This window comes from Oratosquilla oratoria, chromosome 12 (genome assembly GCF_046742065.1).
Source record: "Oratosquilla oratoria isolate Oo_2021 chromosome 12, ASM4674206v1, whole genome shotgun sequence".
Classification (NCBI taxonomy): domain Eukaryota; kingdom Metazoa; phylum Arthropoda; class Malacostraca; order Stomatopoda; family Squillidae; genus Oratosquilla; species Oratosquilla oratoria.
In genome coordinates this window covers 43,195,950-43,221,609 of record NC_134788.1, presented here as the reverse complement: position 1 = coordinate 43,221,609, position 25,660 = coordinate 43,195,950, and the positions used below count along the sequence as shown (strand labels likewise).

At 36.6% G+C, this 25,660-nt stretch overlaps 2 protein-coding genes across 5 annotated transcripts; both read right to left on the bottom strand.

The window, feature by feature from the left end:
- Window positions 1-557: 557 nt before the first annotated feature.
- On the bottom strand, window positions 558-3,391 carry LOC143030716 (uncharacterized). The gene is made up of 2 exons (XM_076193905.1): window positions 3,270-3,391; window positions 558-2,707 (listed from the first exon to the last, which is right to left on the bottom strand). Exon 2 carries the CDS (start codon window positions 2,528-2,530, stop codon window positions 1,592-1,594), a length of 939 nt encoding a protein of 312 aa, XP_076050020.1. The 5' UTR covers window positions 2,531-2,707; window positions 3,270-3,391; the 3' UTR covers window positions 558-1,591.
- Window positions 3,392-9,430: 6,039 nt separating this feature from the next.
- Window positions 9,431-19,269, bottom strand: LOC143031547 (uncharacterized). Of its 4 annotated transcripts, none has more exons than XM_076195539.1 (3): window positions 19,149-19,269; window positions 12,260-12,329; window positions 9,431-12,141 (listed from the first exon to the last, which is right to left on the bottom strand). In XM_076195539.1, the coding sequence occupies exon 3, from the start codon at window positions 11,861-11,863 to the stop codon at window positions 10,442-10,444; it is 1,422 nt and encodes a 473-aa protein (XP_076051654.1). In that variant the 5' UTR covers window positions 11,864-12,141; window positions 12,260-12,329; window positions 19,149-19,269; the 3' UTR covers window positions 9,431-10,441. The 4 variants fall into 4 exon arrangements, with proteins under 4 accessions (XP_076051654.1, XP_076051655.1, XP_076051652.1 ...); XM_076195540.1 differs by lacking the exon at window positions 19,149-19,269 and adding an exon at window positions 18,994-19,050; XM_076195537.1 differs by lacking the exon at window positions 19,149-19,269 and adding an exon at window positions 18,880-19,015.
- Between the last annotated feature and the right edge of the window lie 6,391 nt (window positions 19,270-25,660).

The following is a 25,660-nucleotide window of genomic DNA, read 5'->3' as shown; positions in this document are numbered from 1 at the left end:
TTGTCAGTTTATGGTCTGAGAGTATCCTGTGCGTCACTAGTATTCTGTAAATAGCTGCATTTTTGTACTAGGTTTGATGTTCCTTGAGCATTGAAAAAAAAAAAATAATAATAATAATAATAAACAGGGCAGTAAGCAAGATACAGGGATGACCCATCATCCATGAGGACCTAAGAAGGAGTAAAGGGTGATGGATGGGAGTGGAATGGGTTGGAGTGGGTACTTGCCTATTGACTTGGCTACTTCCCTTAAAAGGGGGAAAAAACTTTTGTGTAGTGTAAATTTAAAACTAGTTTACTTTGAGTGCATAATGTGTCAGGTGTTGTTACCCACAAATGTTTACTTCCTTGCAACTGGGTGTACAGAGGTCTTATCTAATGTAATCTTAAATTTGAAATACCTGCTTTAACCAATTAGATTAATATCTAGGAGGTCCAGTGTATATATTATCAAACACACAAAGTGATTTGTGATAGTTATCTCTTTTAGCCTTGATATTGGAATATTCAACACAAGGAATCCAACTGAAACACATGTAATATTTTTTAGATTTTTATTTAAATTTAGACTGAGATTCGTAATAGAAAATGGAAAGATTAAATATTCCCTATTCTAAACATAAAATAATTCCAATGATAAATGGAATATTGTTGGTACTTCTATCATCAATATATTAATCTTTAAGTAGATTTAGTAAAGTATGTAAGGTAACTAACATACATATATTGCTTTTGAAGACTTACTATAGTAAGCAAAATGTCAAATTGACAAAAATTTCTTTGATCTGAAGTGTAAATCTTTCAATCGTTGAAAATAAGTTTTAATATGGTTGAGGACAACCTGTAGTTCTTACTATTATTCAATAGTCAACTTACATGTGCCTATTTTCACTTTGGGTTGGGTGTAAGATTGGAAACCCAGATGTCATGGAATTCTTTCATACTGTAGAAGTGGTTAACTTCCTTTTTGTTCACTAGCTCTTGAAATATATTTTTGAATCTAGAAAATATAAATTCTTGAGTCTTGTAAGACTTGGACAGCAATTCTATTAGTTGCAAGAAAATGTGCTACAATTATTGCAAAATCTAATGAATTTCCAGGAGAAAAACTATTTTGCTTGACTAGCTGGGAAGTCATTGTTGATAAAAGGAGGAACACACATACTTTTTAAAATGTACATATAACTATGATAATGCATATTAGAAAACAAATAAAGCGTATGTAATGTGCTGGAAAAATTCCTCTTATAATAGAGAATACAAATTGATACCCATAGAATACAGAATAGTCACATAATAAATAAATATTAAGGACATGACATCAGACATTTTTATGAAATGCAAAAGGTTGTGACATCTTGTCATTTCTTATGCCCAGCCATCTCCAGGCTATGGACACTGCATCACAATGAATAAAAGTTTCATCTTTATATGTATATTTCTAAGATATATAGCATGCATGGGCCATGACATTATATTCATACATATATATATTAAATATGTGTGTATATATATAATATATATATGGATTTTTATCTCTTTATATAACGAAGTATGATTTTAGGTCAGAGAGAAATAAGTTAATATTATTCTTATAAAGCTTGTTCATTTTTATGACTTCTGATGTGGGACTGCAGGTTGCGCAATTTGTTAAATCTAGCACTGCAGTATGAACATTTATAAGGAGTATCCCCAGAATGTACCTTCATGTGGTTCCTGAGGGTGTCCTCACGACTGAAGTTGGCATTACATTCTTTGCAAGTGGGGCCCTCGCCTGTATGAGTATTAATGTGGAACTTGAGATGATTCGCGTACGAAAAAGTAGCCGTACATAAGTGACATTTATACGGTTTCTCTCCTGTGTGAGTCCTCATGTGGGCCCGCTGATTAGACGAGCTCGTAAAAGCCGAATCACATAAATCGCATTTATACGGCTTTTCTCCCGAGTGCGTTCTTATGTGCTTCTGCAGGTGACTTGCTTGGCTGAAATTGGCTACGCAGAGTTGGCACTGAAATGGCCGTTCCCCAGTGTGGATCCTCATGTGTTTATTCAGTAACTTCTGAAAGGTGAAGGCTTTGTCACAAAGTGTACAACCGTGCGGTTTTTCTCCCGTGTGTAATGTTATGTGAGCGCGCAACTGATCTGAACTGAAAAACGCCTCTTTACAATACGAACATATATGAGACTTGATACCTAAATGTCTCTTCATATGTTTACCTAAGGATGACCTACTACTAAGATCTAAGCCACACATATTACAGTGATATGGCTTTGCTCCTGTATGGGCAGTCATGTGTTGTTTCAATAAACACCTATAGGGATAAGTTTTTTCGCAAATAGGACATATATGGGGTCCTTTACTCGTGTGTTTTCTCTGTTTCTGTGAATGTCCATCTGCATCACTCCTTATGAAAGGTTCCTCACATATTTTCAGAGATACAGTTGAATTACTAGGTATATCTTCCTCTAGCCACTCTTCAATATGAGTAGTGCATTCTTCTTTAATGACCGAGACTGCAGGGGACTCCATGGTGAAATGAGGTATTTCAGTTACGTGAAGAATCAATTAACAAATTAGTTTATTTTCTGAGAATCTACTTTCGTCAGTCGAAAGTTATTCATGAAGATGCACTTAAACTTTAATTTACCTAGTTGACTGCTGATGAAACATATTCTCTGTGTTTCTGGTAACACCAATCTCTTCTATCTGCAGAGGAAAAAAAAAATATTAAGCACATTTTTCGTGGAAGTCCTAACAAGATACACTTCCTAGTATTGTTTGATGTGGTTGGGATCATAAGTCTGGGACTGGTCTCCGGACATCATATCTGGATTTATGATCACAAGCATCGTCAACAGGCATCTCCCCTGACCCCGCCCCACATGATTATCACATCACTAGTGGTCTATGTACTGTCCCTCGTTCCTCTTGTTGTAATAGGGTGCATTCAATTTACAGACAGCATCCTCCCTCTTTGTACTGAAGAGGACTGTAGTTAGTAAGTTACCAATCTTAATCTACAACCCTTCTCTAGTCTTTTCTTCTGTTCCAACTATGGTATTAATTGTGATTTATAAATGTACTATGTTTCTCATCTGTGATTATCACAGATGAAAAACATAGTACATACATAAAGTATATAGATAATAATATCACTGAACATGGTCTAATCTACTAAATATGTATTTAGAGACAAACCTGCGCAGAAAAAAATCGGAATTAAAACTATTGTACAATAATATATCTTGCAAATAAGATTGAAATTTACCTAGAATACGTGAGTGGACAATTGAGCAGACTTCCAAATTGGCCTTGACGGTGGGTGTCTAAACAAAGACAGGATAGGAAAGATCAAGTGTCACCTTCCCGTTCGTTTTGTTTACATCCTCAGGCATTCGCGACAGGAGACACGGACCCAATACAATATATTGTAAATATATGCATATACATATGTGTGTGTGTGTGTATATATATATATATATATATATATATATATATATATATATATATATATATATATATATATATATATATATATAACTGGATACAATTATATATCATTTGATTTTTTTTATATTTATCAAAAGGAAAAATCAAATGATCAGATGTTCGGTAATAGGAGCGGAACATCGGTGAATATATGATAGTTTTGACAGTTTTCGGCAATGCCGGCAACGTTTTTTATCAAAAGAAGAGAGGGAGGGGAGCAAAAATCAACTTCTAAGTGCAAAACAATAGCACTCGTGCTTTGCGATGAAATGTCCTGGTAAATACAGCAATGTTTATATATAAATAAATATATATATATATATATATATATATATATATATATATATATATATATATATATATATATATGTATATATATATATTATGAGGTGTAACTACGAAATCATAACGATAATCCCATGGACGGGATGCGCAGGATGAACTGACAGTAATACCGGGAGTGATAAGAGTCCATTGTATAAGAATGAAGTATGGGAGGGACGCAGATGATGGAAGAGGGGTTTGGATTCCATAATCTCTTCAGCAATTGGGATCATCATAAGCCAGGGAGCGTGCTGCTCCGCTTACTCAACGGCGACATTCTACTACGGTCTCTCCGAAGCATCTACAAAGGCGGAGCATGCCGACAGACCATTTGGGCCATATCTAGATCGAATGCGAAAAAATCACAAAAATGATAAATAAATAAATGAATAAATAAAAAATATAATAATGTAAATAATAGATTGAATACATGAATAAATGCATAGGTATAGTATTGTGAGTTTCATTTCTCTGGCTTGTCCGAAACTTATCACAACACCCTCAAGAAAGAGTACGGCAGCATGATCTGCCGTTTCTGAACATCGCTTGATGTGGGCCCATCTGAGAGTGATGGGAGCATTTAGCAATACTTCTTTAAATGTGTTTCTGATGCCAAATTCTCTATCAGTCACAATGGGCATTCTATATTTTACCAAATCTGGAAGGCTGCACGGAGACTGCAGAAAATCAGCAAGCAAATGTTGATGCTTCTTCTAATCATAAAAGCTAAAGGGATCATTGAAGAGGTTTTGAAAATAATTGTGGAAACACAAGTGGTGTGACATAGTAATCTCAAAGTTTGAATGTGGTATCATAAGCACAGTACATAACCACAAAAAATATCCTCCTCCTCCTCCTTCTCTGTAGTACTATAGCATGGAAGATCAGGGTATTCCAAAGGTATTCCAATTTCAGAAATGAATCTTGGTAAATTATGAACCAAAAGTATTACTTTGTCTGGGAACCCATTGCCTTATGTATGGTGACAAGTGCTTGTGAAGTTTTCTTTGCTGTGTTGGGATGCCTGTGAATTAATCTGACATTAGTGCAATCAGCTCGACACTGATTAAGTGATTGCACACACACACACACACACACAACCGGTGGCGCGGTTGGTAGAGTCTCAGACTGTCAGCATGGGGGTGACGGCGGTACCTGGTTCGAATCCTGCCCAGGGCCGAAATTATTTCAGTACCGCTGTGCTTCGGGTCGTTACTCTGACTCTCGTGGGCGGGGAGTTGGGTGTGTGTGTGTGTGTGTGTGTGTGTGTGTGTGCGAAAGGTCATAGCATTACCCATAGATCGGTCATACGAGCTCTGAGCTCTCTTCCGGAAGGGAAATAGCTGTCGATCAGGAGTCCAAAACGTGATCCAAAAGACCAAGGTGAATATATATATATATATATATATATAGATATATATATATATATATATATATATATATATATGTGTGTGTGTGTGTGTGTGTGTGTGTGTGTGTGTGTGTGTGTGTGTGTGTGTGTGTGTGTGTGTGTGTGTGTGTGTGTGTGCAACACTGACTACCCCCCTCTGATGTCCGCTGTTGTGGAGGTTAGAAAGTCCTGAAAGCATTTTTGCACTGACCGGGGTTCGAACTCGGACCCTTTGTGTTCCTAGGCAGATACGTTACCCACTGCTCCACGTGGGCGAAAGTACTTTCAGATATAGTGAAAGTGTTCCCTGAAATTTATGTTTTCTAGTTGTTGTTTTTTTGTTGTTTTTTTTGTTTTTTGTTTTTTTATGACTGATGGGCAGGTCTTTATGAATGTAGTTAGTCTGTCCATTATTGACACAGTTGAGATGGATCTTCCCCTTGGTCTTTGGATCACGTGTTGGACTCGCGATCGACAGCTATTTCCCTCCCGGAGGAGAGCTCAGAGCTCGCATGACCGATCTATGGGTAATGCTATGACCTTACACACACACGCGTGCGCGCGCGCGCACACACGCATACCCAACTCCCCGCCCACGAGAGTTGAAGTAACGATTCGAAGCGCAGCGATACTAAACTAATTTCAGCCCTGGGCAGGATTCGAACCAGGTACCGCCGGCTCCGCCGTAATGACAGTCTGGGACTCTACCAACCGCGTCACAACCAATGTTCCCTCTAATTTTCTGTTGTGAGTGTGCGTGGATATTTGTTTGTGTGTAAACTCTGCCTTCTCTGAAAAGTATGTTTGCATACATACGAGTCGCCATCTTATCATTTAAGCAAATACACAGCAATCTGTAAGTTTGTATTACATATTACCTCCAATTACTGGTTTGGCGGTAAGCAAGTTAACATATTTTAAGAAAATTCATAAGTTGATGTTTGAGTGGAACTTTTTTATTGAATGGATTTTGATATAATTTGAAAACCTTTTGTGGGCACTTTTTTAATGTGTGCTAGTCGTAAAACATCTGCGCGCGCACATGCGCACAGCTTAAGGGGAACGTACGTAGCTCATCACGATGGCTTAATCCTGCTTGGTAAAGTTATATGGTGAGAATTGCATGTTTCTTTTTTATATTTATTTTCCATGAGATTCAGACACATATTCCCAAGTGTTACCTACAAAACGAACCAAAACAAACTGTAGATTGTCAACCGCTAAGCTAATTTTTTTTAAGTTATTTTCATACAGATTAATTTCCGACAGTCAAGTGAAGCCCCAGTTCGACTGTCTGAAATTATTCGGATTGCAATGAGCTATTACTAGCGATTCACTTCAGTTATTTTCATACATTTAAAAAGTAAAATCCAATGATCACTACAAAGAAAATATATTTCCATTTGGGTTATTCTATAAAAAGTTATGGAGAATTGATTTTGTGTGTTTTTCAGGTATGAAAATGTATTAAGCTGAGTAAATTACAAAATTTCTCTTTTTTTTTATATTTTGATTTAAAATTCACCATACCTACCTTTGCTTCTTTTCCTAGTAATCCTTGTATAAAAATCAACAATATGTCTATACTGAATTATAATATATATATAATTTTTTTAATAAAATGTAAGTTTTTCTGTTTTTATAATAATAAAAAAGCACACTTCTGATAAAACTGCCACAGAATATTTTCTATCAATATACCAAAAGCTTTTTCCCCCTTACAAGGAAGGTAGCCAAGTCAAAGCATGTACCTACTCCCACCCATTTCACTCTCGTCCACTGCCCTTCCCTCCTTCTCATCTTAGCTCCTCATGGATGACAGATCATCCCTGCATCCTGCCCACTGCCCTGGGCCAGAAGTAACGTAGCAAGACACAGTACATCCACATCAAGGCTGCTTCAGTTAATCATAGACCCCATCTCTTAGTCTCCTCATGCAGAAATGAAAGGAAGGGGGTGAAATCCCTTCAGGCTGTGTCAAAATATCATTCATACATGACTATTCTCTTCCTCCATTCCTTGCATAACAGTATTATCTATACACATCCAGTCTCCAACTATCCCTATTTCTTGCCTTCCTTTCTTGTTTAACAGACATTCCCCTCTTGTTCAATACCTTCTTCACCCTATCTCATTCTTTGCTGTCTCCTCAAGTTCACTCCTTCCACCTCTTTCTACCAGACTTCTTTTACTAATCTTATCTCATTCTCCCCATGTGTTCAAACCATCCCAATACTTTTTATCAACCCTGTCTCCCGTATCCTTTTGCTCTATCCAATCTTGGAACCCCTACCATACTTCTCAGATATTTCATCTCACACTTAAACTCTTCCTCTCTTATATTTCATGTCTCTGCCCCCATAGTGTCTGCATAACCACCCCTTCATACAATCTCCTCTTAGCTAGCTCCCAAATGTCTATTTCTCATTACACTTTTTAATCCTCCAAGGCACTTGCTTGCTTCTCTCAATCTACAGTCTACCTCCACCTTCACACCACCCTTTCCTGCCACATGCAACCCCAAGGGCATAAAGCTATCCACTTTCTCCAGCCTCTCTCCTTTAAGACTCACTTCAAAATTGCTGCCATCCTCTACCCTTGCACACCCCATTACCTTTCTTTTCCCCGCATTTACCTCCAATTTTCTCCTATTGCATACCTTCCCAAACTCTGTCACTCCCTTGATCTCCTCTCTGATCATCAGCAAACAACAGCGGGTATATCTCCCACTTTTCTCCATTTCCTTTAATCATCTCCAATCCCCTGCCCATTACCCTTGCCTTTACCTCCCACACCACCCCATCCATATTGAACAACCATGGAGACATAACACATCCCTGTTACAGTCCCACCTTTACCCCAAACCACTTCTCTCTCCATTTCGAATTCTAACACTGGACCTACTATCATAAAAATCTCGACTGTCCTTTACAGCTTTCCTCCAATCCTATATATCTGCAAACCTCCCATAATGCCTTCCTACTCTGTCATAAGCCTTTCCTAAATCCATAAAGGCCCAAAAATGTCCTTACCTCTTGCTAAAACTTTTTTAACATATGTCTAACCACAAAAATCTGATCTACATAACCCCTACTTTTCCTTATCCCACACTGTTCCTCACCAATTACTCCCTCTTTTCCTCTCAATTAAAACCCCCAACCACACTCAACAAATTGATCTATATACTACTACACTCACATTTGTCCTCTTTTCACTTGTGATGCAGAACTATACAGGCATTCCTCCAGTCCTCTGGCATTCTACCCTCCCTTAGACACACATTAAACAACCACACCAGCCAGTCCATCCCTTCTTCAGACACTCTACATGACACCCATCTAACCCAGATGCCTTACCTGGTCTTATCATTTTAATAACTGCTTGAACCTAATCTTTTCTTATTTCTCCTCATCCATCACTGTCATTTTCTTTGTGCCTCCCAATGCAACCACCATTCCCTCCCTATCCTCCTCCACATTTAGCAACTCCCTAAAATACTCTGCCTATCTTCCTCTCACTGTTGCCTCTTCCATTATCATCTATCAACACCTTGTACCTTTTTCCTCTACTTGATTCATCTTCCCTTCTTCTCTTAATTTCCTTCCATATTTTTCATTACTTTCAATAATTTGTCATACTCTTCCCCCATTTTACATCTGCCCTCTTTTATGCCTCCTTTATCTTATGTTTTGCTCTTCTTTTTTCTTTGTACCTCTCATATGTTTCATGCAAAACAATAAGGATTTTTTTTTTTTTAAGTTAGACCACTGAAATGTTATGGAAACAGTGCCGGAAAGTAGAAATCAGCCCATTTCAAAGTGTTGATGATTCCTTACAAAGGTAAAAGAGCAGGAAAACCAAGGCAGTATATAAAAGATAAAATCTTTTACAGATCAAGTTCTTGTGGAATCTTTCATGACCTACTCTTGTATCAAGACAAAACTGTTCTGAAAGCCTGAAAATGAGAAAGGCCAATAGCTTGGGGAAGAAGTTACGTTGGTCTTGACCAGATTTATTCAAGACCCACAGTGTTTTGTGATCATTTTTTTCACCAGTTACAGACTAGTCAAACAGCTAGAATACAAGATAGGTATCAAAACTCTTGGTACATCGAGAGAAACAAGAATCAATGGTGAGGTATACAGTTCCATATCAGGATACCTAAACACAGGATGTTTAATTTAATTCTAATTCAAGAAAAATATAGTCTTTCTAGGAAGAAAAAGGCAATTCTAATAATACTGGTCTATTTCCAGGTTGATTTAATAATGGAAATGCTACAAAAGAAACACAGCTCTCTTCCATTCTCTTGATATCCAAGAAATAGAACAATCAGCTGTATTTTTTACTACCACACCCTTTATCCAATATGGATGCAAGTTTACAGACTCAAAATCTATTCCCATTTTGAGACAAAAACAAGTACAGTACCTACAAGTGGTGGTCCTCCTGAAAGATACATACCAAAAGGCCTCTCCCCTCATTATAAGAGGTTGCCCCAAGTCAAATTATACACACATCCTGCACACATCTACAATCCATCACTCCTCCCACCTTAGCACCTTGTGGATGAAGGATCATCCCTGTTCCCCACCACACTATTGAGGTCATAGGTAATGCAGTGAGACACAACAAGATGGATGTCAGAAAAGCATATCCTTCTTGCCCATCTTCATAAGCCACCAACACCCTCAATTCCAACAGGAAGTCTAAAGGCCTGACGTATGGTTTCTGCAAAGTTCAACAGTATTTCCACAATATTTTCACAAACAACAGTTGACAATAATTTACTGTTCCCTTCCTACTACTATTATAAGCCAGCAACACAGTGTCCCACACTAACACATAAACAACAGTGCAACATTTGTTCCCAGAGAAATATATAGCAAGGCCCAAGGACCACTGCCAGATGCTATAGGTTTTCTAGTTAGTGAAACTTTAGGCAATTATCATTATTCTCGCTGCAAACCAAAAGTAATGAACTTGAATTGTGTTCATGGGCTCTCAATGCATCCTGTGGCAGGAAGCAAATATTATCCACTTTCCACTCCTCCAGGTTCCTCCGACTCCAATTATTTTACATTATCTGTCTTTTTACCAGATTATTGTAATTTTTTTCAACTATATTATGAAAGAGGTGATGCTCCTTTGCTAGTGAATGATTACATGGTTAATATTTTTCTCAATTCCCTGTTGTCATGAGGTCAGAAATAGGTACAACTTGTGTTCTTTCCTGTTTAAATTCCAGCAGTATTGTTCGACACCTCATTCTCCAGTTTAACTACAGTCTCATTATTTTGTGGACACGATGCTTCAGTGCTGGGGATATCAGAATTTTCTACTTTTATCAAAACTTCTACTGGAAGCTTCTGTTCACCATTTTTGCTGGAAATAGAATCTTCTGAGGCAGCAGAATCCAGTTCTTCTTTGATAAAAACTTCTTCTAATTGAGTCCTCTGTTGCTTCATGCTCTTAGTCTTACGTTTGTGTGTCCTTAAGTGACGCTTTAGAGTCAATGGTCGATTGAATGCAGCATCACAAGAAGTACACTTGTGTGGCAACCTATCCTTATTCATCTCTACATACGATTCAAGGTTGTCAGAGTCAGACAATGTGGCGTCACATGCATTGGTTTTTTTATCTATATGACTTGTGATGTGAAACTTTAGGTGATGCAGCTGGTTAAATCTGGCACTACAGTGTGAGCATTCATGGGGTGTGTCCCCCGAGTGTACCTTCAAATGGAGCTTGAGAGAATCTGGGCGAGCGTAGGCTGCATTGCATTCATGGCACCTGTGAGGCATCTCGCCCGTGTGATTGCTGACGTGGTACTTGAGGTGATCAACCCGGGAGAAGGCGGCACAGCAAAAGGAACATTTATGCGGCTTTTCTCCTGTGTGGATCCTTAAATGGGTCTTCAAGTTCCCGGAGGTAGTAAAGCCAGCATCACAATGACTACACTTGTACGGCTTCTCTCCCGAGTGTGTCAGAATGTGGGTCTTGAGATGACCCGTTTGGCTAAATGCAGCTGAGCAAAGTTGGCATTTAAACGGCCTTTCCCCTGTGTGGATCCTCTTGTGTTTCTTCAAACTGCACAAAGTCGTGAAGCTCGAATTACAAATTGAGCAGGTGTAAGTCTTCTCGCCGGTGTGAGATATCATGTGAGTATGTAGGTTGTGCGCTTCGTAAAATGTTGCCTTACATAATGAGCACGTGTGGGTCTTGACACCTAAATGCCTTTTCAAATGTCGACTTAAATTACTTTTGTTGGCGAGGGCAACATCACAGATGTTACATTTAAACGGCCTCTCTCCAGTATGAACTACCATGTGCTCCTTTAACCCCGATGGTTTTTGAAAGGCTGCATCACAGAGTAGGCACTTGTGTTTTCTTTTCCCTGTATGTTTATTTTGGTGAGTCATTATATCATCAGCTGTGTAAAAGGCATGCCCACAATAGCTACACTTATAAAATGTTTCTCCAGTGTGTAGGAAATAATACCTTCTTAGATTTGTGGTACAATTAAATGGTGCCCCCAACACATAACATTTGTAGAGTTTTCCTATTGAATGTGTCGTATGAAGTCTTACATGAGCGTTTCTTAAAAATGCATAGGTACAGATTGTACATTTGTATTTTTTCCTGAGGTGTCTACTCATATGTTGACATTTTTTCCCTAAAAATGAACCATTACAGCTGTAATTTTGTCATTTTTGTCCATATGACTTTGGAGGTGATTCAGACAACTAAAATTGGCTTCACATATTGAATACTGATGACAGTTGTTTGAGTTGGTGGCCACATGGAATATTCATCAATGTCTTGGCTATCTTAATGAGAGGTTTCTCCTCAATTTTTTTAGATAAAGTTGAATCATCAAACATGTTCTGTGAGATTATTTTTTGGTACATCAACCCTGAGGATGGCAGAGCCCATACTGAAAAGAAATATTTCAATTTATTATTTATAGTTAAAAATTCACTCACAAATAATTCCAGTTCAAGAGAATTTGACTCACTTTTACATGATAAGAATTACTCAGCCAAAAGTTATACCTTTCCTAGATTATCCTGCTGCTGATGATGGCATCTCACACTGCATTTCAGTAGTGCCTTTTTCTTTTATCTGCAATGGTGAAAGAATATATACAATACTTTATTACGATAACAAGTTTTTTTTTTCTAACTTTCAACAGAAATGCATTAAAAGTATATATACAGTCAAACCTCATTTCTCAAATATCTCCGAGCTCAAATTGCTTTTCGAATGAAAAATTCGAGCTGGAAATACCTGTTTTCAAACAAAATTTGGTTCTCGAACGACGCTGACACGTGGCCGCTAATGAAATGTAAACAGTTTTCTATTGACCACTGAGCTGAATAGTTATGCTGTGTTTTTGTTATCAATTTTATTGCATTCAGCATTTATTTTTCCTACACTAGCCCTCAGTCATGGCTCCAAAGAAAGCAAAAATTGATACTGGTCATGGAAAAAAGAAAAGTTGAGAAAAACAATCGAAGTGAAGAAAGAAATTATCACAAAATACAAAAATGGCATTTGTGTATCTGATCTTGCTGTGCAGTACAGTATGGCAAAGTCTACAATTTGCACTATTCTCAAGAATAAAGTGATAAAGTCGGGTGATGTTGCAAAAGGAATGACCGTTATTAGTAAACAATGACCACAAATGCTTGAGGAAGTGGAAAAGTTGTTGCTTGTTGTCACACTGTAGCCAAATAGGTACAGTGCAAACATTACATAATAACTGTACAGTGTTACTTTGTCATTAAATTTACTTCAGTAATGTTTTTCATGTGATTTACACTTTTATGTTTTATTATATGATATATAAAGTGTAATTAGGTAAATAAGCATTCATCTGGTGCTTGGGAATGAATTAATCTCTTTTACATTATTTGTAATGGGAAAATATGATTTGGTTTTCGAACAATTTGGTTTTGGAACTGACTTTTGGAACGAATTAGGTTCGAAAACAGAGGTTTGACTATATCATTTCTCCACTACCAAAAATTCATATAATCCAAAACTGGTTTCCTTGACAAATTAGATTGCACACCTATTTCTATATATCTACATCCAATAATCAGTATTTCTATCCTTGACGACAATATCTAACCATGGAGGTGGTAAAAAAGATATCTAAGTTTATCAGAAAAAAGGAATATAAGTTACAACTGACATCACATTTTCCTTTGAGCACAAATTAGTCTCCAATCATATATAAATCTTATCTCTAAGCAGTATTTATGCAAATTTGTGGGGATAAGATAAAATAATTACCCTGGTCACAAAATTCAAGATACACTATGAGCAGCATGGCATCTGTATTGAGTATATGCAGGTATGTATTGTCTATATCTATATACCATGGGCTTTTTCCCCCTTACAAGGAGGTAGCCAAGTCAAAAGGCACATACCAACTTCCGCCCATTCCACTCCCATCCACCACCCTTTCCTCCCCCTCATTTTAGTTCCTCATGGATGATAGATCATCCCCGTATCCCATCCACTGCCCTGGGTTAGCAGTAATATAGCAAGACACAGTACATCCACAATAAAGCCACTTCACTTAATTGGCAACCCCCCACCTATCTGTCCCCTCATGCAGAAAATAGAGTACACAGGGAGAAGTCCCTTCAAGCTGCATCAAAACATCATTCACATGTAACAACTTGCTCTCCCTCCCTTCCTTGCATCACAGCATTATTTATACACAGCCATTCTCCAGTCACTCCTATCTCCTGCCTTCTCCCTTCCTTGCTCAATGGTCATTCCCCTCGTGCACAAACCCCCTTTCACCCCATCTATCTCATCCTCAGTCATCCCCTTAGGTTAACTCCATCCTCCTCTGCTTTCTTCACCTCTCCTACTAATTCTTCTTCACTCTTTATTCCATGTGTCCAAACCACCCTAATAATCTTTCATCACCCAAATCTGCCACCTCTTTTTCCACTCCCACTCTCCTCTTCACCTCCTCATTTCTCACTCTATCCAACCTTGTAACCCCTACCATACTTCTCAGACATTTCATCTCAAACACATTTAAACTTTTCCTCTCTTAAATTCCAAGTCTCTGCCCCATACAATGTTGTTGGCACAATCACCCCTTCATATAATTTCCTCTTTGCATCAATTCCCAGATGCCTATTTCTCATAACACTTTTCAATCCCCCAAGGCATCTACTTGCTTCTCTCAAACTACAATTTACCTCCACCTCCACTCTCCCCATTTACAGCCACCCCACCCTCTCTTCTTTTAGACTTGCTTCCAACTCACTGTCATCCTTTACCCTTGTACATCTAGTTACCTTGCTTTTACTCACCCATTTTCTTTCAACTTACTCCTATTGCATACCTTCCCAAAGAGTCACTAACTCCTTTAACCCCTCCTCTGACCCTGCCACAAGCACAGTCTCATCAGCAAACAACAACTGGCTCATCTCCTTTTCCCCCATTTCTTTTCAACCATCTCCAGTCCCCTGCCCATTACCCTTCCCTTTACCTCCCACACCACCCCATCCATGTACACATAGAACAGTCATGGTGACATGACACAGCCTTGATGCAGTCCCACCTTTACTTCAAACCACTCGCTCTCTCCATTTCTCATTCTAACACAGGCTCTACTATTCTCATAAAAACTCTTAACAGCTTTCCCCCAATCCATATACTTGCAATACCTTCCATATTGCCTTCCTGTCTACCATGTCATAAGCCTTTTCCAAATCCATTAAGACCCCAAAAAAAAACACATCTTTACATTTTCCTAAAGCTTTCTCACATGCCTTACCACAAAAATCTGATCTAGGCAGTAACCCCTACCTTTCCTAAACCCACACTGTTCCCCATTGATTATACATATATATATATATATATATATGCAGACAAACCACTGGGAAAATGAAAGAGATGAGACCGAGCGCTTTCGTCTATTCAGACATTTTCAAGGTATAGGTACATAAAAGAGACAAGTATATATAGTCAGAAGGTTAAGGTGGATCTCTCCCAGTGCCATATTGGCTCAAGTGTCCGGACATTTGGTTTACAATATTTGGTTTACATTTGGTTTACAATTTGGTTTACATTTGGTTTACAATTTTTGTTATAACAAAAATTGTAAACCAAATGTCCGGACACATGAGCCAAAATGGCACTGTGAGAGAACCACCAAAACCTTCTGACTATATATACATGTCTCTTTTATGTAACAAAACCTTGAAAATGTCTGAATAGACGAAAGCGCTCGGTCTCATCTCTTTCATTTTCCCAGTGGTTTGTCTGCATACTAGTATCACGCGTTCAAGTGATTTCTTCTGCATATATATATATATATATATATATATATATATATATATATATATATATATATAAATACATGAGAAAATTCGCTAGTAACAGCGACATCAATCTGATCATTTTTATGACATTTGAACCCACTGCTTTCTGCCACCCGTAAGATCACCTTCACAGAGGCTTAACCCATTACACCAACAGAATTTGTTGGTGTAGTGGGTTAAGGCTCCGTGAAGGTGATCTCATGAGTGGCTGAAGGCAGTGGGTTCGAATCCTGCATGTGACTGTTATAAGAATTATCATATATACATATATATATATATACATATACATATATATATATATATTTACCAAAGCTTTATCCCCCTTACAAGGGAGGTAGCCAAAAAACAAAGGCATAAAATCCACTCCCACCCATTCCATCCCCATATACGCCACTCCCATTCACCCCCCTCCCTCCCTCTTATCTTGGCTCTTCACAGATGACAGGTCATTCCTGCATCTTGCCCATTGCCCTGGGTCAAAAGCAAAGTAGCAAGACACAGCTGTACATATATATATATATATATATATACATATATATATATGCAATAAAAACACTAGGAACATGTGTTAACAAATGCATAAATCCTTCTTTGTATCTGCACTGAAGATGTAATTATACGAAAGCGCTTTGCTTTGTTAGTTTACTTTTCCTAGTGGTTACTTATGCATATATATATATGTATATGTATATATATATATTTGTATCATTTTGACATTTGGAAATAAACTCTTCTGCTGGGATTCGAACCCTCGCCAGAGCGGCTTGCTTCTTACAAGGCAAAGTGGAGTGACAAGTACAGTCTTCGCCTTGTAAGAAGCAAGCCACTCTGACGAGGGTGCAAATCCCAGCAGAAGAGTTTATATATATATATATATATATATATATATATATATATATATATATATATATATATATATGTGTGTGTTCCAGCACATGAGTCAATTTAATCACTGTCTCGACTAGGCGACCAGGACAAAGCTGATCTCATGTATAAACCTGGTTGTAGGTTCAGGAAGATGGTGGAATCCACATTGAGAGAATAAATTCCCAATATCAACATTTCAAAGGAGCAGTGGTCTCCAGACATAACATCAGGACTTTTGATCACCAACATCATCAACAGACATCTTTCACTTGACCCCACATTGCATGACTTCTAGGTCACCATTCAAGTAAGAATGGGCACCTTTTAGTCCTTCCCCTGCCCCTCTTTTTGTAAGAGAATGCTATATAAGTATAGTACCTTTCTCTCTTTTTGTACCACTGAAGAGGACTACAGCCAAAATATATAGACTCACTATTTCCATTTGTTTCTTTTGTTCCAACTGTGGTTTTAGATTTGATATGTTTATATATATATACATACATACATACATACATATACCAAGGATTTTTCCCATACAAATAATTTCTGACTGTCACCCCATGTATATGTATATATGTAAACATACACACACATATATATATATATATATATATTATATAATATACACATATATGTACATATATTCACATATATATAACATATACTTCTATATATATATATATATATATATATATATGTGTGTGTGTATGTACTAAAAGCCATTTCTTCCTTGCAAAGATGCTGATTTAGTCAAAACACACAGCCACATCATAAATAAACATAACCTATTTAACCAGCCCTCCTGTCTGAGCACCTTGGGAATAAAGGGTCATCCTGTCCCCTGACATGCTCCTTGGGTTAAAAGTTATACAGCAAAACACAATTCTTCAACAGCAGTCTGACAATCAACTGGTTTATTCCCACTGTTTCACCACAGCAACCTCCATACACTGACCCCACCTCCCAAAACCTCCTCAGCTGATAAGAAAAATACCCTTTTGTGTCCCATTATCCCTTTACATGAAATAATGAAGATTAAATCAGCTGTCAGGTTTGAGAGTATTATCCAGACATGCTACTGAAGATAGTTTATGGATCTCAAACTAGAGGGGGGGACATATTTTTGGAATACTGGTTTAAGAAAGATTTATGCTACACACTCCATCTTAACATAGGCTTATCACTTTCTTTGAATGCGTCTATTCTATCCTCCTCACTTTTACCACCTCTTGGTATGATTTTGTCTCAAAGGGAAAAAACAATCACTTTTGGTGATACATGAATGTGGATTCATAACTTGGATTTCAATTAACATTATTTTCGAGTTATCTCTGGCAATTCTGTTCTTACCTGTGACTCGGTCTATATTATTTACATTATTTGCATTTGTACTGGCTTGATTTCTTGTCAAATTATTTTATGAAATAAACCAAAAATACTATTTCCTACATCTCCAGGTTATTACATGGAGTTATCCAAGACTATTATTTCAACATATATGAATTATAACTATTTCAAAACTTGATCATTGTAAAATGAACAATGTATAGTAGTACCATGTGGGAGAAATACCCCTTCCCCAACTCAGGAAAAGATGAATGATTCTACTGTGTATAATGTTTGAACGTAAGAAATTAATCTGTCCATTACTGATGCAGCTGAGATGGATCTCCGCTGAGTCCCCCTAAGAGATGATGCAGCCTCTGCACTTCACCATGTAAGGTATTCAAAGAATTCTGTAGTGAGCAAAGGAGCAGCACTTGTTCATCTGTTCCTCCAAAATACATTTTGAGGAATCAGTTCCCTAACCTAACTTGTCCATTCAAGATAAATTTGAGCAGGATGGGGGGAGATAAATAAGCCCCTATGTAACCCTACCCCCCCCCCCAATAGAGAGGTTAGGTATATGATTCCAAGACACTTTTGTCTCCCAAATTTCTATTATTATTGGGTAGTTTTTCATATCATGTTAACAATTGGAGAGATCTAAGTTAAAAAATTTGTGGTAAAGATTTGGGTCACAATCAAAACCAAGCAATATATATATATATATATATACATAAATATATATATATATATATATATATACATATATATATATATATATATATATATATATATATATATATATTTGTTATTCCAATTTCGCTGATTATGCCATATATATTTTTTTAAGAATCAATAACTTAAGGTATTGTTGGGAGAAACATGTTGCAAAAATATAAAAACAAATAAAAATTGTACTAAAGTGAACACTAATCGAGCTGGAATTCACCTATGTGCTACATGGTTATGAAGTGAACACTGATATTTCCGAAGTCCCAATGGAACTATCTGCCATCAGTATTTGATATCATAGTTTAGTACATAGCCTTACGAGGTTGGTACTCAAGAATTTGTTAAAAAATACTAAAACTTCAACAAAATAATTTCCTTATTCCACAATTTACCCGTTTTAATGTTTGGGTGGAGGTATGACAATTACATCCGAGTGTTTACACTGTTTTGATCTATCGACACTGATAAAAATCATTATATAATCTTCTAAAAATATCTCTATTTACTTTTCCCACCGTCGAGTTCGATAAATGCTATAGTCAACGTAATCAATATCTGTATACATACACAAATAACTTTTAAGAATCGGTCACAGCTTTACTCCCAAATATCAAAACTACTATCAAAGTTACCCAAACATATTTTTATGTCCTATAAGCACCTTTGAATTTTTAAAACCTGCGCGATGATTTCTGACATATAAATTCTTTTAATATATACGAGTGCTGTACCGATACAACCAATTTGAGCCCGGTTAGTACCGGGCGTTATCGGGCTATCCCGGCCGCTATAAGGCAGATCCGATCGCTAATTAGCAGGATCCGAATAAGAATGCTGGTAGACTTAAAGAAATGGTAATCTAAATTTTGCAATTTCGGAGTTAGTTAAAAGATAACGACCATACTGTACAAATATCTTATGTGTGACTAAACGGACTTGAAAATCAACAAGAAACAACTTGATAGACAACACATCAACCATCGGTGCTGTCTTTAAAAGATACCACAGTTCAGTGACATTAGTGGTACTTTATAGATCCACTCACGCAAAAACAAAAAATAGGTGCCATTGGTAGGAAGAACAAAAAGGCTACAGAAACTGAAATACCAGTAAACCCTTGCTGAAATTTATTATGTAGACCCAGCTGATAAAAAATAAACCTATTATCTAAATTATATATATATATATATATATATATATATATATATATATATATATATATATATATATATGCTAATAAGAACACGGGTACATGTGTTCATTTATGCAAAATCGACCACTTGGAAAAAAAGAAACTAACGAAGCAGAGCGCTTTCGTATATTACATCCAGTGCGATGTAATATACGAAAGCGCTCTGTTTCGTTAGTTTCTTTTATCCAAGTGGTCTACTTTCCATATATATATATATATATATATATATATATATATATATATATATATATATATATATAATTAAATCAGCCATTCTGAGTACACTGCTGAGCAAAGGTCTCCATAGGACCCCATAATTCACAAGACTGCGCCATCCTCTGCCACGTCACTCCTGCAAACTTCTCGATCTCGTCTCTTCACCTGTCTGGTCTCCCTCTTCCACGCTTCCCATCTCACGGCGTCCACTCAGTAACACACTTGCTCCATCGCTCATCAGTCGTTCGTACGAACTTACCTACCCGATTCTACTTCCTCTCTTTCACCGCCTCCGCAATATTTTTCACTTTAGTCTGTTCTCTCATCCAACTTGCTCTCTTTCGGTCTCTCAGCATTATTCCCATCATTGATCTCTCCATTCTCCTCTATGCAGTCCTTAGCTTTGTTTCCATCGCCTTCGTCAGTTTCCAAGTCTCACATCCGTAGATTATTGTAGGCAGAATGCATTGATTGTAAACCTTACGTTTCAAACATAAAGATAGAGAGCCTCTCAGGATTTTATCATACTTAACAAACACTTTCCAATTGTAATACGTCTTTTTATTTCACAATAATGATCTTTTGTCACTTTCATCATCAGGCCTAAATAATTATACTCTTCAACTTCTTCAAGTCTCTGATCATCGATTAAAATCTCTTCACTTTGAACTTTCGTGTTAAAGATTACTTTGGTTTTACTCCTATTCATTTTTAAACCTATATTTTGAGACTTTCCTTGTGCAGATCATTAAGTATATCTTGCGAGTCTTCTGCTCTTTGTGAAATAAGAATAATGTCATCCACAAATTTTAGGTGGTTCAAATATTTGCGATTAATATTTTCTCTTCCCAACTCAACCCTCTGAAAATCTCTTCCAAACAAGCTGTAAATAATTTAGGTGAAATTGTATCGCCTTGCCGTACTCCTTTCTCGATCTTGATCTTACTTGTATCTTTATGTAGTAAAATTTTAACAGTACCTTTCGCATAAATCTTTTCTAAAACCCTTACGATCTGTTTGTACCCTGCGTAGCGAGTTTAGTAATGCTATTTGTTCTGCCGGGTCAAAGACATTCTCGTAATCTACAAAAGATAAACAGAGAGTTATATTGTATTTTGTTGTTTTCTTGATTAATTGGTCCATCTAGGGTCGAATATCCACTCTTAAAGCATGCCTGTTCTATCATTTTGGTTTCCATCTAATATTTGACTTAGAGAATACTTTATATACGTTTGATAAAAAGTTAATCAGTCGATAGTTATTAAGGTCCTTCTGGTCTCCTTTTCTATGAAGTAAAATCACCATAGCATTGCACCACGCATCAGGAACGCTTTCTTGACATAAGCACTGGGTGTAACTGAGCTAACTTAATATGAACTTGTGCATATATATACATATATTACAGTGGGTAATTGGTGGCTACGCTTATTCAAACTGTCCTTGTTCCTTTGTATAATGTATATATTTTCTATGCATTCCTATCACTATGTACTTGTTGCACTGAAGATGTAATATACGAAAGCGCTCTGCTTCGTTAGTTTCTTTTTTTCCAAGTGGTCTACTTTGCATAAGTGAACACACGTACCCGTGTTCTTATTAGCATATATATAGACGTATATATACAGACCCGTTGCCGAAACATATTTCCTCAAAAGATATACACAAAATAAATTGTTCCCGATTGCTAAAATAGATATATGAATAGATGAATAAATAAATAAAATAATAACCAAATCAAATTCATTTACAATTATCCAAACAGCATTTTTAGAAAGGTAGTAAATGTATACCGGAGGGATGATGTGGACCAAAACTCCGGGGTATATAAATTGCAGAGTAAAGACTGTGATGATGTCTACTGGGGCAAACTGACAGGGATTTGTCCACGAGATCAAAGGAACATAAAAACTCTATAAAATATGGACAAGTTAACTCCGCTGTGTTCCTTCATGCCAGCCAAAAAGACCATAGATTAGATTGGGATAATGCATCAATTTATTTATAAATCACACTGTAGCTATCGAAGGAAAATTGTAGAATCTCCTCTAATAAAACATTATCCTAACTTTAATACCTCAAAAGGTCAGTGGCCCTCAGATTGTATTACGAAGTTAGCGGTCAACAAAATAATGTTAAGAGCGGTCGGATAAAATACCACCAACTGTCCTTCCTTGACCCAACCATTTCAAGGGCATGTAACCCGATTCCCCCCACTTTCCCCATCCCCTTTTATGTACCCCTCACTTCCTCATATATACTTGTACCTTAACTTCTAGTAAGCATTCTGCTGAAGAGGACTACAGATAGTAGTCGAAATATACAGTTTCCCTGTACTTCCGTTATTTCTCCGACAGTGGGTTTATAGTGAATATATATATACATATAGGGCCTGGCGGTTGGCATCCAAGAATCTTAAAGGAAATTAAAAATGAGATTGTTGTTCCATTAGAAATTATTTTCAAGAAATCCATCATATCCGGAGATGTCCCAAGAGAATGGGTGACAAAAAGAAGCCAAATAACTATAGGCCTATAAGTTTGACTTCAATCATAGGAATAATAATGGAAACTATCATCAGAGATGCTATCGAACATCATTTAGAAAGTAACCGTTTGATAAATGATAGCCAGCATGGTTTCAGACGGAAACGTTCTTGCGTGACTAACTTACTCGAATTCTACAACACAGTTATCTCGAATTATGACAAAAGAAACAATATAGATTCAATATATCTAGACTTTGCAAAAGCTTTTGATACCGTCCCACACGAAAGACTACTTACTAAATTAGCTTTACACGGAATAAGTGGTAGCCTATTAGGTTGGACTAGTAATTGGTTGAATGGTCGAAAACAGAGAGTTGTTTTAAATGGAAAAACTTCTAGATGGAAAAATGTTACAAGTGGAGTTCCTCAGGGTTCCATTCTTGGGCCACTTCTATTCATAGTATATATAAATGATATAGGCCATGGACTAAAATCTACTGTTTCCAAAGTTGCTGATGATACAAAACTGTGCAGAATGGCAAATGATCACTTAAACCAATTAGATATTCAAGAAGATTTAGATAGATTACAGCAATGGTCTGAAAAGTGGCTAATGAAATTTAACACAAGTAAATGTAAGGTAATGCACATAGGTAGAAATAACAGTACGTACAATTACAAGTTATTTGGAAATTCGTTAACAAAAGTGAATAATGAAAAAGATCTCGGCGTAATTACCAGTAACGACCTCAAATCATCCAAGCAGTGTATTTCAGCCTCTGAGAAAGCAAATAAGATTCTAGGACTCATTGCGCGATCTTTTGATTTAAAAAGTCCATCACTCATTAACAAGCTATATAAATCGTTAGTTCGTCCACATTTGGAATTTGCTGTTTCCGTATGGTCACCGAATCTCATTAAAGACATTGACAGACTGGAAAAAGTACAACGGCGAGCCACAAAACCGATTCCAATTATCAAAAATGTATCATAAGAAAATCGACTTAAACATATGAATCTGTTTTCCCTAAAAAAAAAGCGTAGACTTGATACAGGTCTTTAAGATTCTAAAGGGAATTGACAACATCAAAAGTGACAAAATTTTCACATTGAATGAGAATCAGACAAGAAACAATGGTCTCAAACTGTCCGGAAATAGATTCAATTTGGAAGTAGGTAGAAACAACATTGCCAACCGTGTAGTTAATGAATGGAATAAACTTCCTGCACAGGTAGTGCAATGTAGTTCAGTTCGAAGCTTTAAGAATCATTTAGATAAACACCTAAGCAAGATGCTGTAATGATTATAATTTATTTTATATTATTTGTTTTTGTTTTGTTATTATTTGTCTGTCTGATTTTCATCTATTATATTATTAGTTATATGCCAATTTATTATTATTTACTATTTACCTGTTTGTTTATTATTTAACTATACCTATGCATTTATTTGTGTATTTTATTTATTTACATTATTATAGTTTTTATTTATTATTTTATTATTATTATGATTTTTTCGCATCCGACCTAGATATGGACCAAAAGGTCTCCTGTTGGCATGCTCCGCCTTTGTAATCCTTATATACATATATATATATATATATATATATATATATATATATATATATATATATACAGTATATATAATATATATATATGTATATATATATATATATATATATATATATATATATATATATATATATATATATATATATATATATATATATATTCTGTGGCCCAAACGTCCACTTATTGCCACCCTCGTGGCCCAAACGTCCTAGGTTGCAGACCCATAGCCGAAACGTCTGTGACCGAAACGTCCGGTCACCGTTTCCTCAGGGATCTTATGAAGAGGCAGCATTTGATCTCTGTCTTCTTTTACACGATGTCTTCAGTGGCGGATCCAGCGGAGGGGGAATGAGGTCAAGAAACCTGCCTCGTGTATACTGGTATGTGGTAAATCCCCTCCCCCACCCCCAGCATTTAATAAAACAATTCAGGGATAATAATTGGAAGGATATTCAACACATAACAAAGGGTAAATCTCTAAAAATGTAAGATGAAGTATTATTTTTGTCCAATGTTTTGAAAGAAACTAAAGTTAGAACACATACTTTAATATAAAAAAAATCGTATTCATGCTACAGAGTACATCTGTTTAAAAGTGTCATCTATATTTACAAAATTAAGATTACCCTCCCCAAAGTTCTATATTTACAAAATTCAGGTTAGCCACCCGAATATTTTATTCTGGATTGACCACTACGTGTCTGTTTCTTGCTTGTTATTTTTTATTTTTTTTTTTATCAGACTTTCTTTTAATAATCACCCCCCTCGACTAATTTCGTTTGTAAGAGACTTCACTGGTCTGGTTTTATTTTCACTGTGTGTTTTCTCCATTGAAAATACTCTCTGTGCTGAAGCCCTGTATGGCAAGGCTAATTTCTTTATTTCTATGGCCCCACTCTACTACTGTCGTTGCGTTCTGCATCGTTTGCGGGTCAAACGCGCTTTATAATGAGATCTACGATAGGAGGAAATAAACAAACCTTATAATTTACTAAAAAAAAATGTACATTATCAAAATGAGTTTATTATCTTACAATGACAAATATGATTATAAATGCAGTTTTCTCATCAGCATTTTTTTAATGAATGAAAGTTGATTTGGTTTAATGTCGTCAACTTCTATCAATGGGCTAGGGTGATGCCCATTACAGAGGGCTTTGTAGCAAAGAACTACTGTCGTTGCGTTCTGCACCGTTTGCGGGTCAAACGCGCTTTATAATGAGATCTACGATAGGAGGGAATAAACAAACCTTATGATTTACTAAAAAAAAATGTACAATATCAAAATGAGTTTATTATCTTACAATGACAAGTATGATTACAAATAAAGTTTTCTCATCAGCATTTTTTAATGAATGAAAGTTGATTTGGTTTGATGTCGTCAACTCCTATCAATGGTCTAGGATGGTGCCCATTACAGAGGGCTTTGTAGCAAAGAATTTAATGAACCATGCCCTTGATCCAACTCGCTGGTGGGAGGGTTTGAACAGCAGTCGCCTCAACCTCCATTGCAAGCAGAGGCGCTCTAATCACTTGGCTTGTGAGCATCCACATAAGTTCAAGTGGTGAAAGAGAATCTTTCCAGGAAAAGGTATTTTCGTAACAGCTTTTAGTTTTTCTTCTAACTAGAACCATTTTATTTCTAAGTTTACTTTAGATTTTTTCTTCTAGATATGGCCCCCAGGATTCTATTTTGTTTGTGAAAAAG

What these genes read in the sequence shown, in the direction of transcription:
- LOC143030716 (XM_076193905.1), bottom strand. Translation starts at nt 2,530, where the DNA reads ATGGAGTCCCCTGCAGTCTCGGTCATTAAAGAAGAATGCACTACTCAT.
- LOC143031547 (XM_076195539.1), bottom strand. Translation starts at nt 11,863, where the DNA reads ATGAGTAGACACCTCAGGAAAAAATACAAATGTACAATCTGTACCTAT.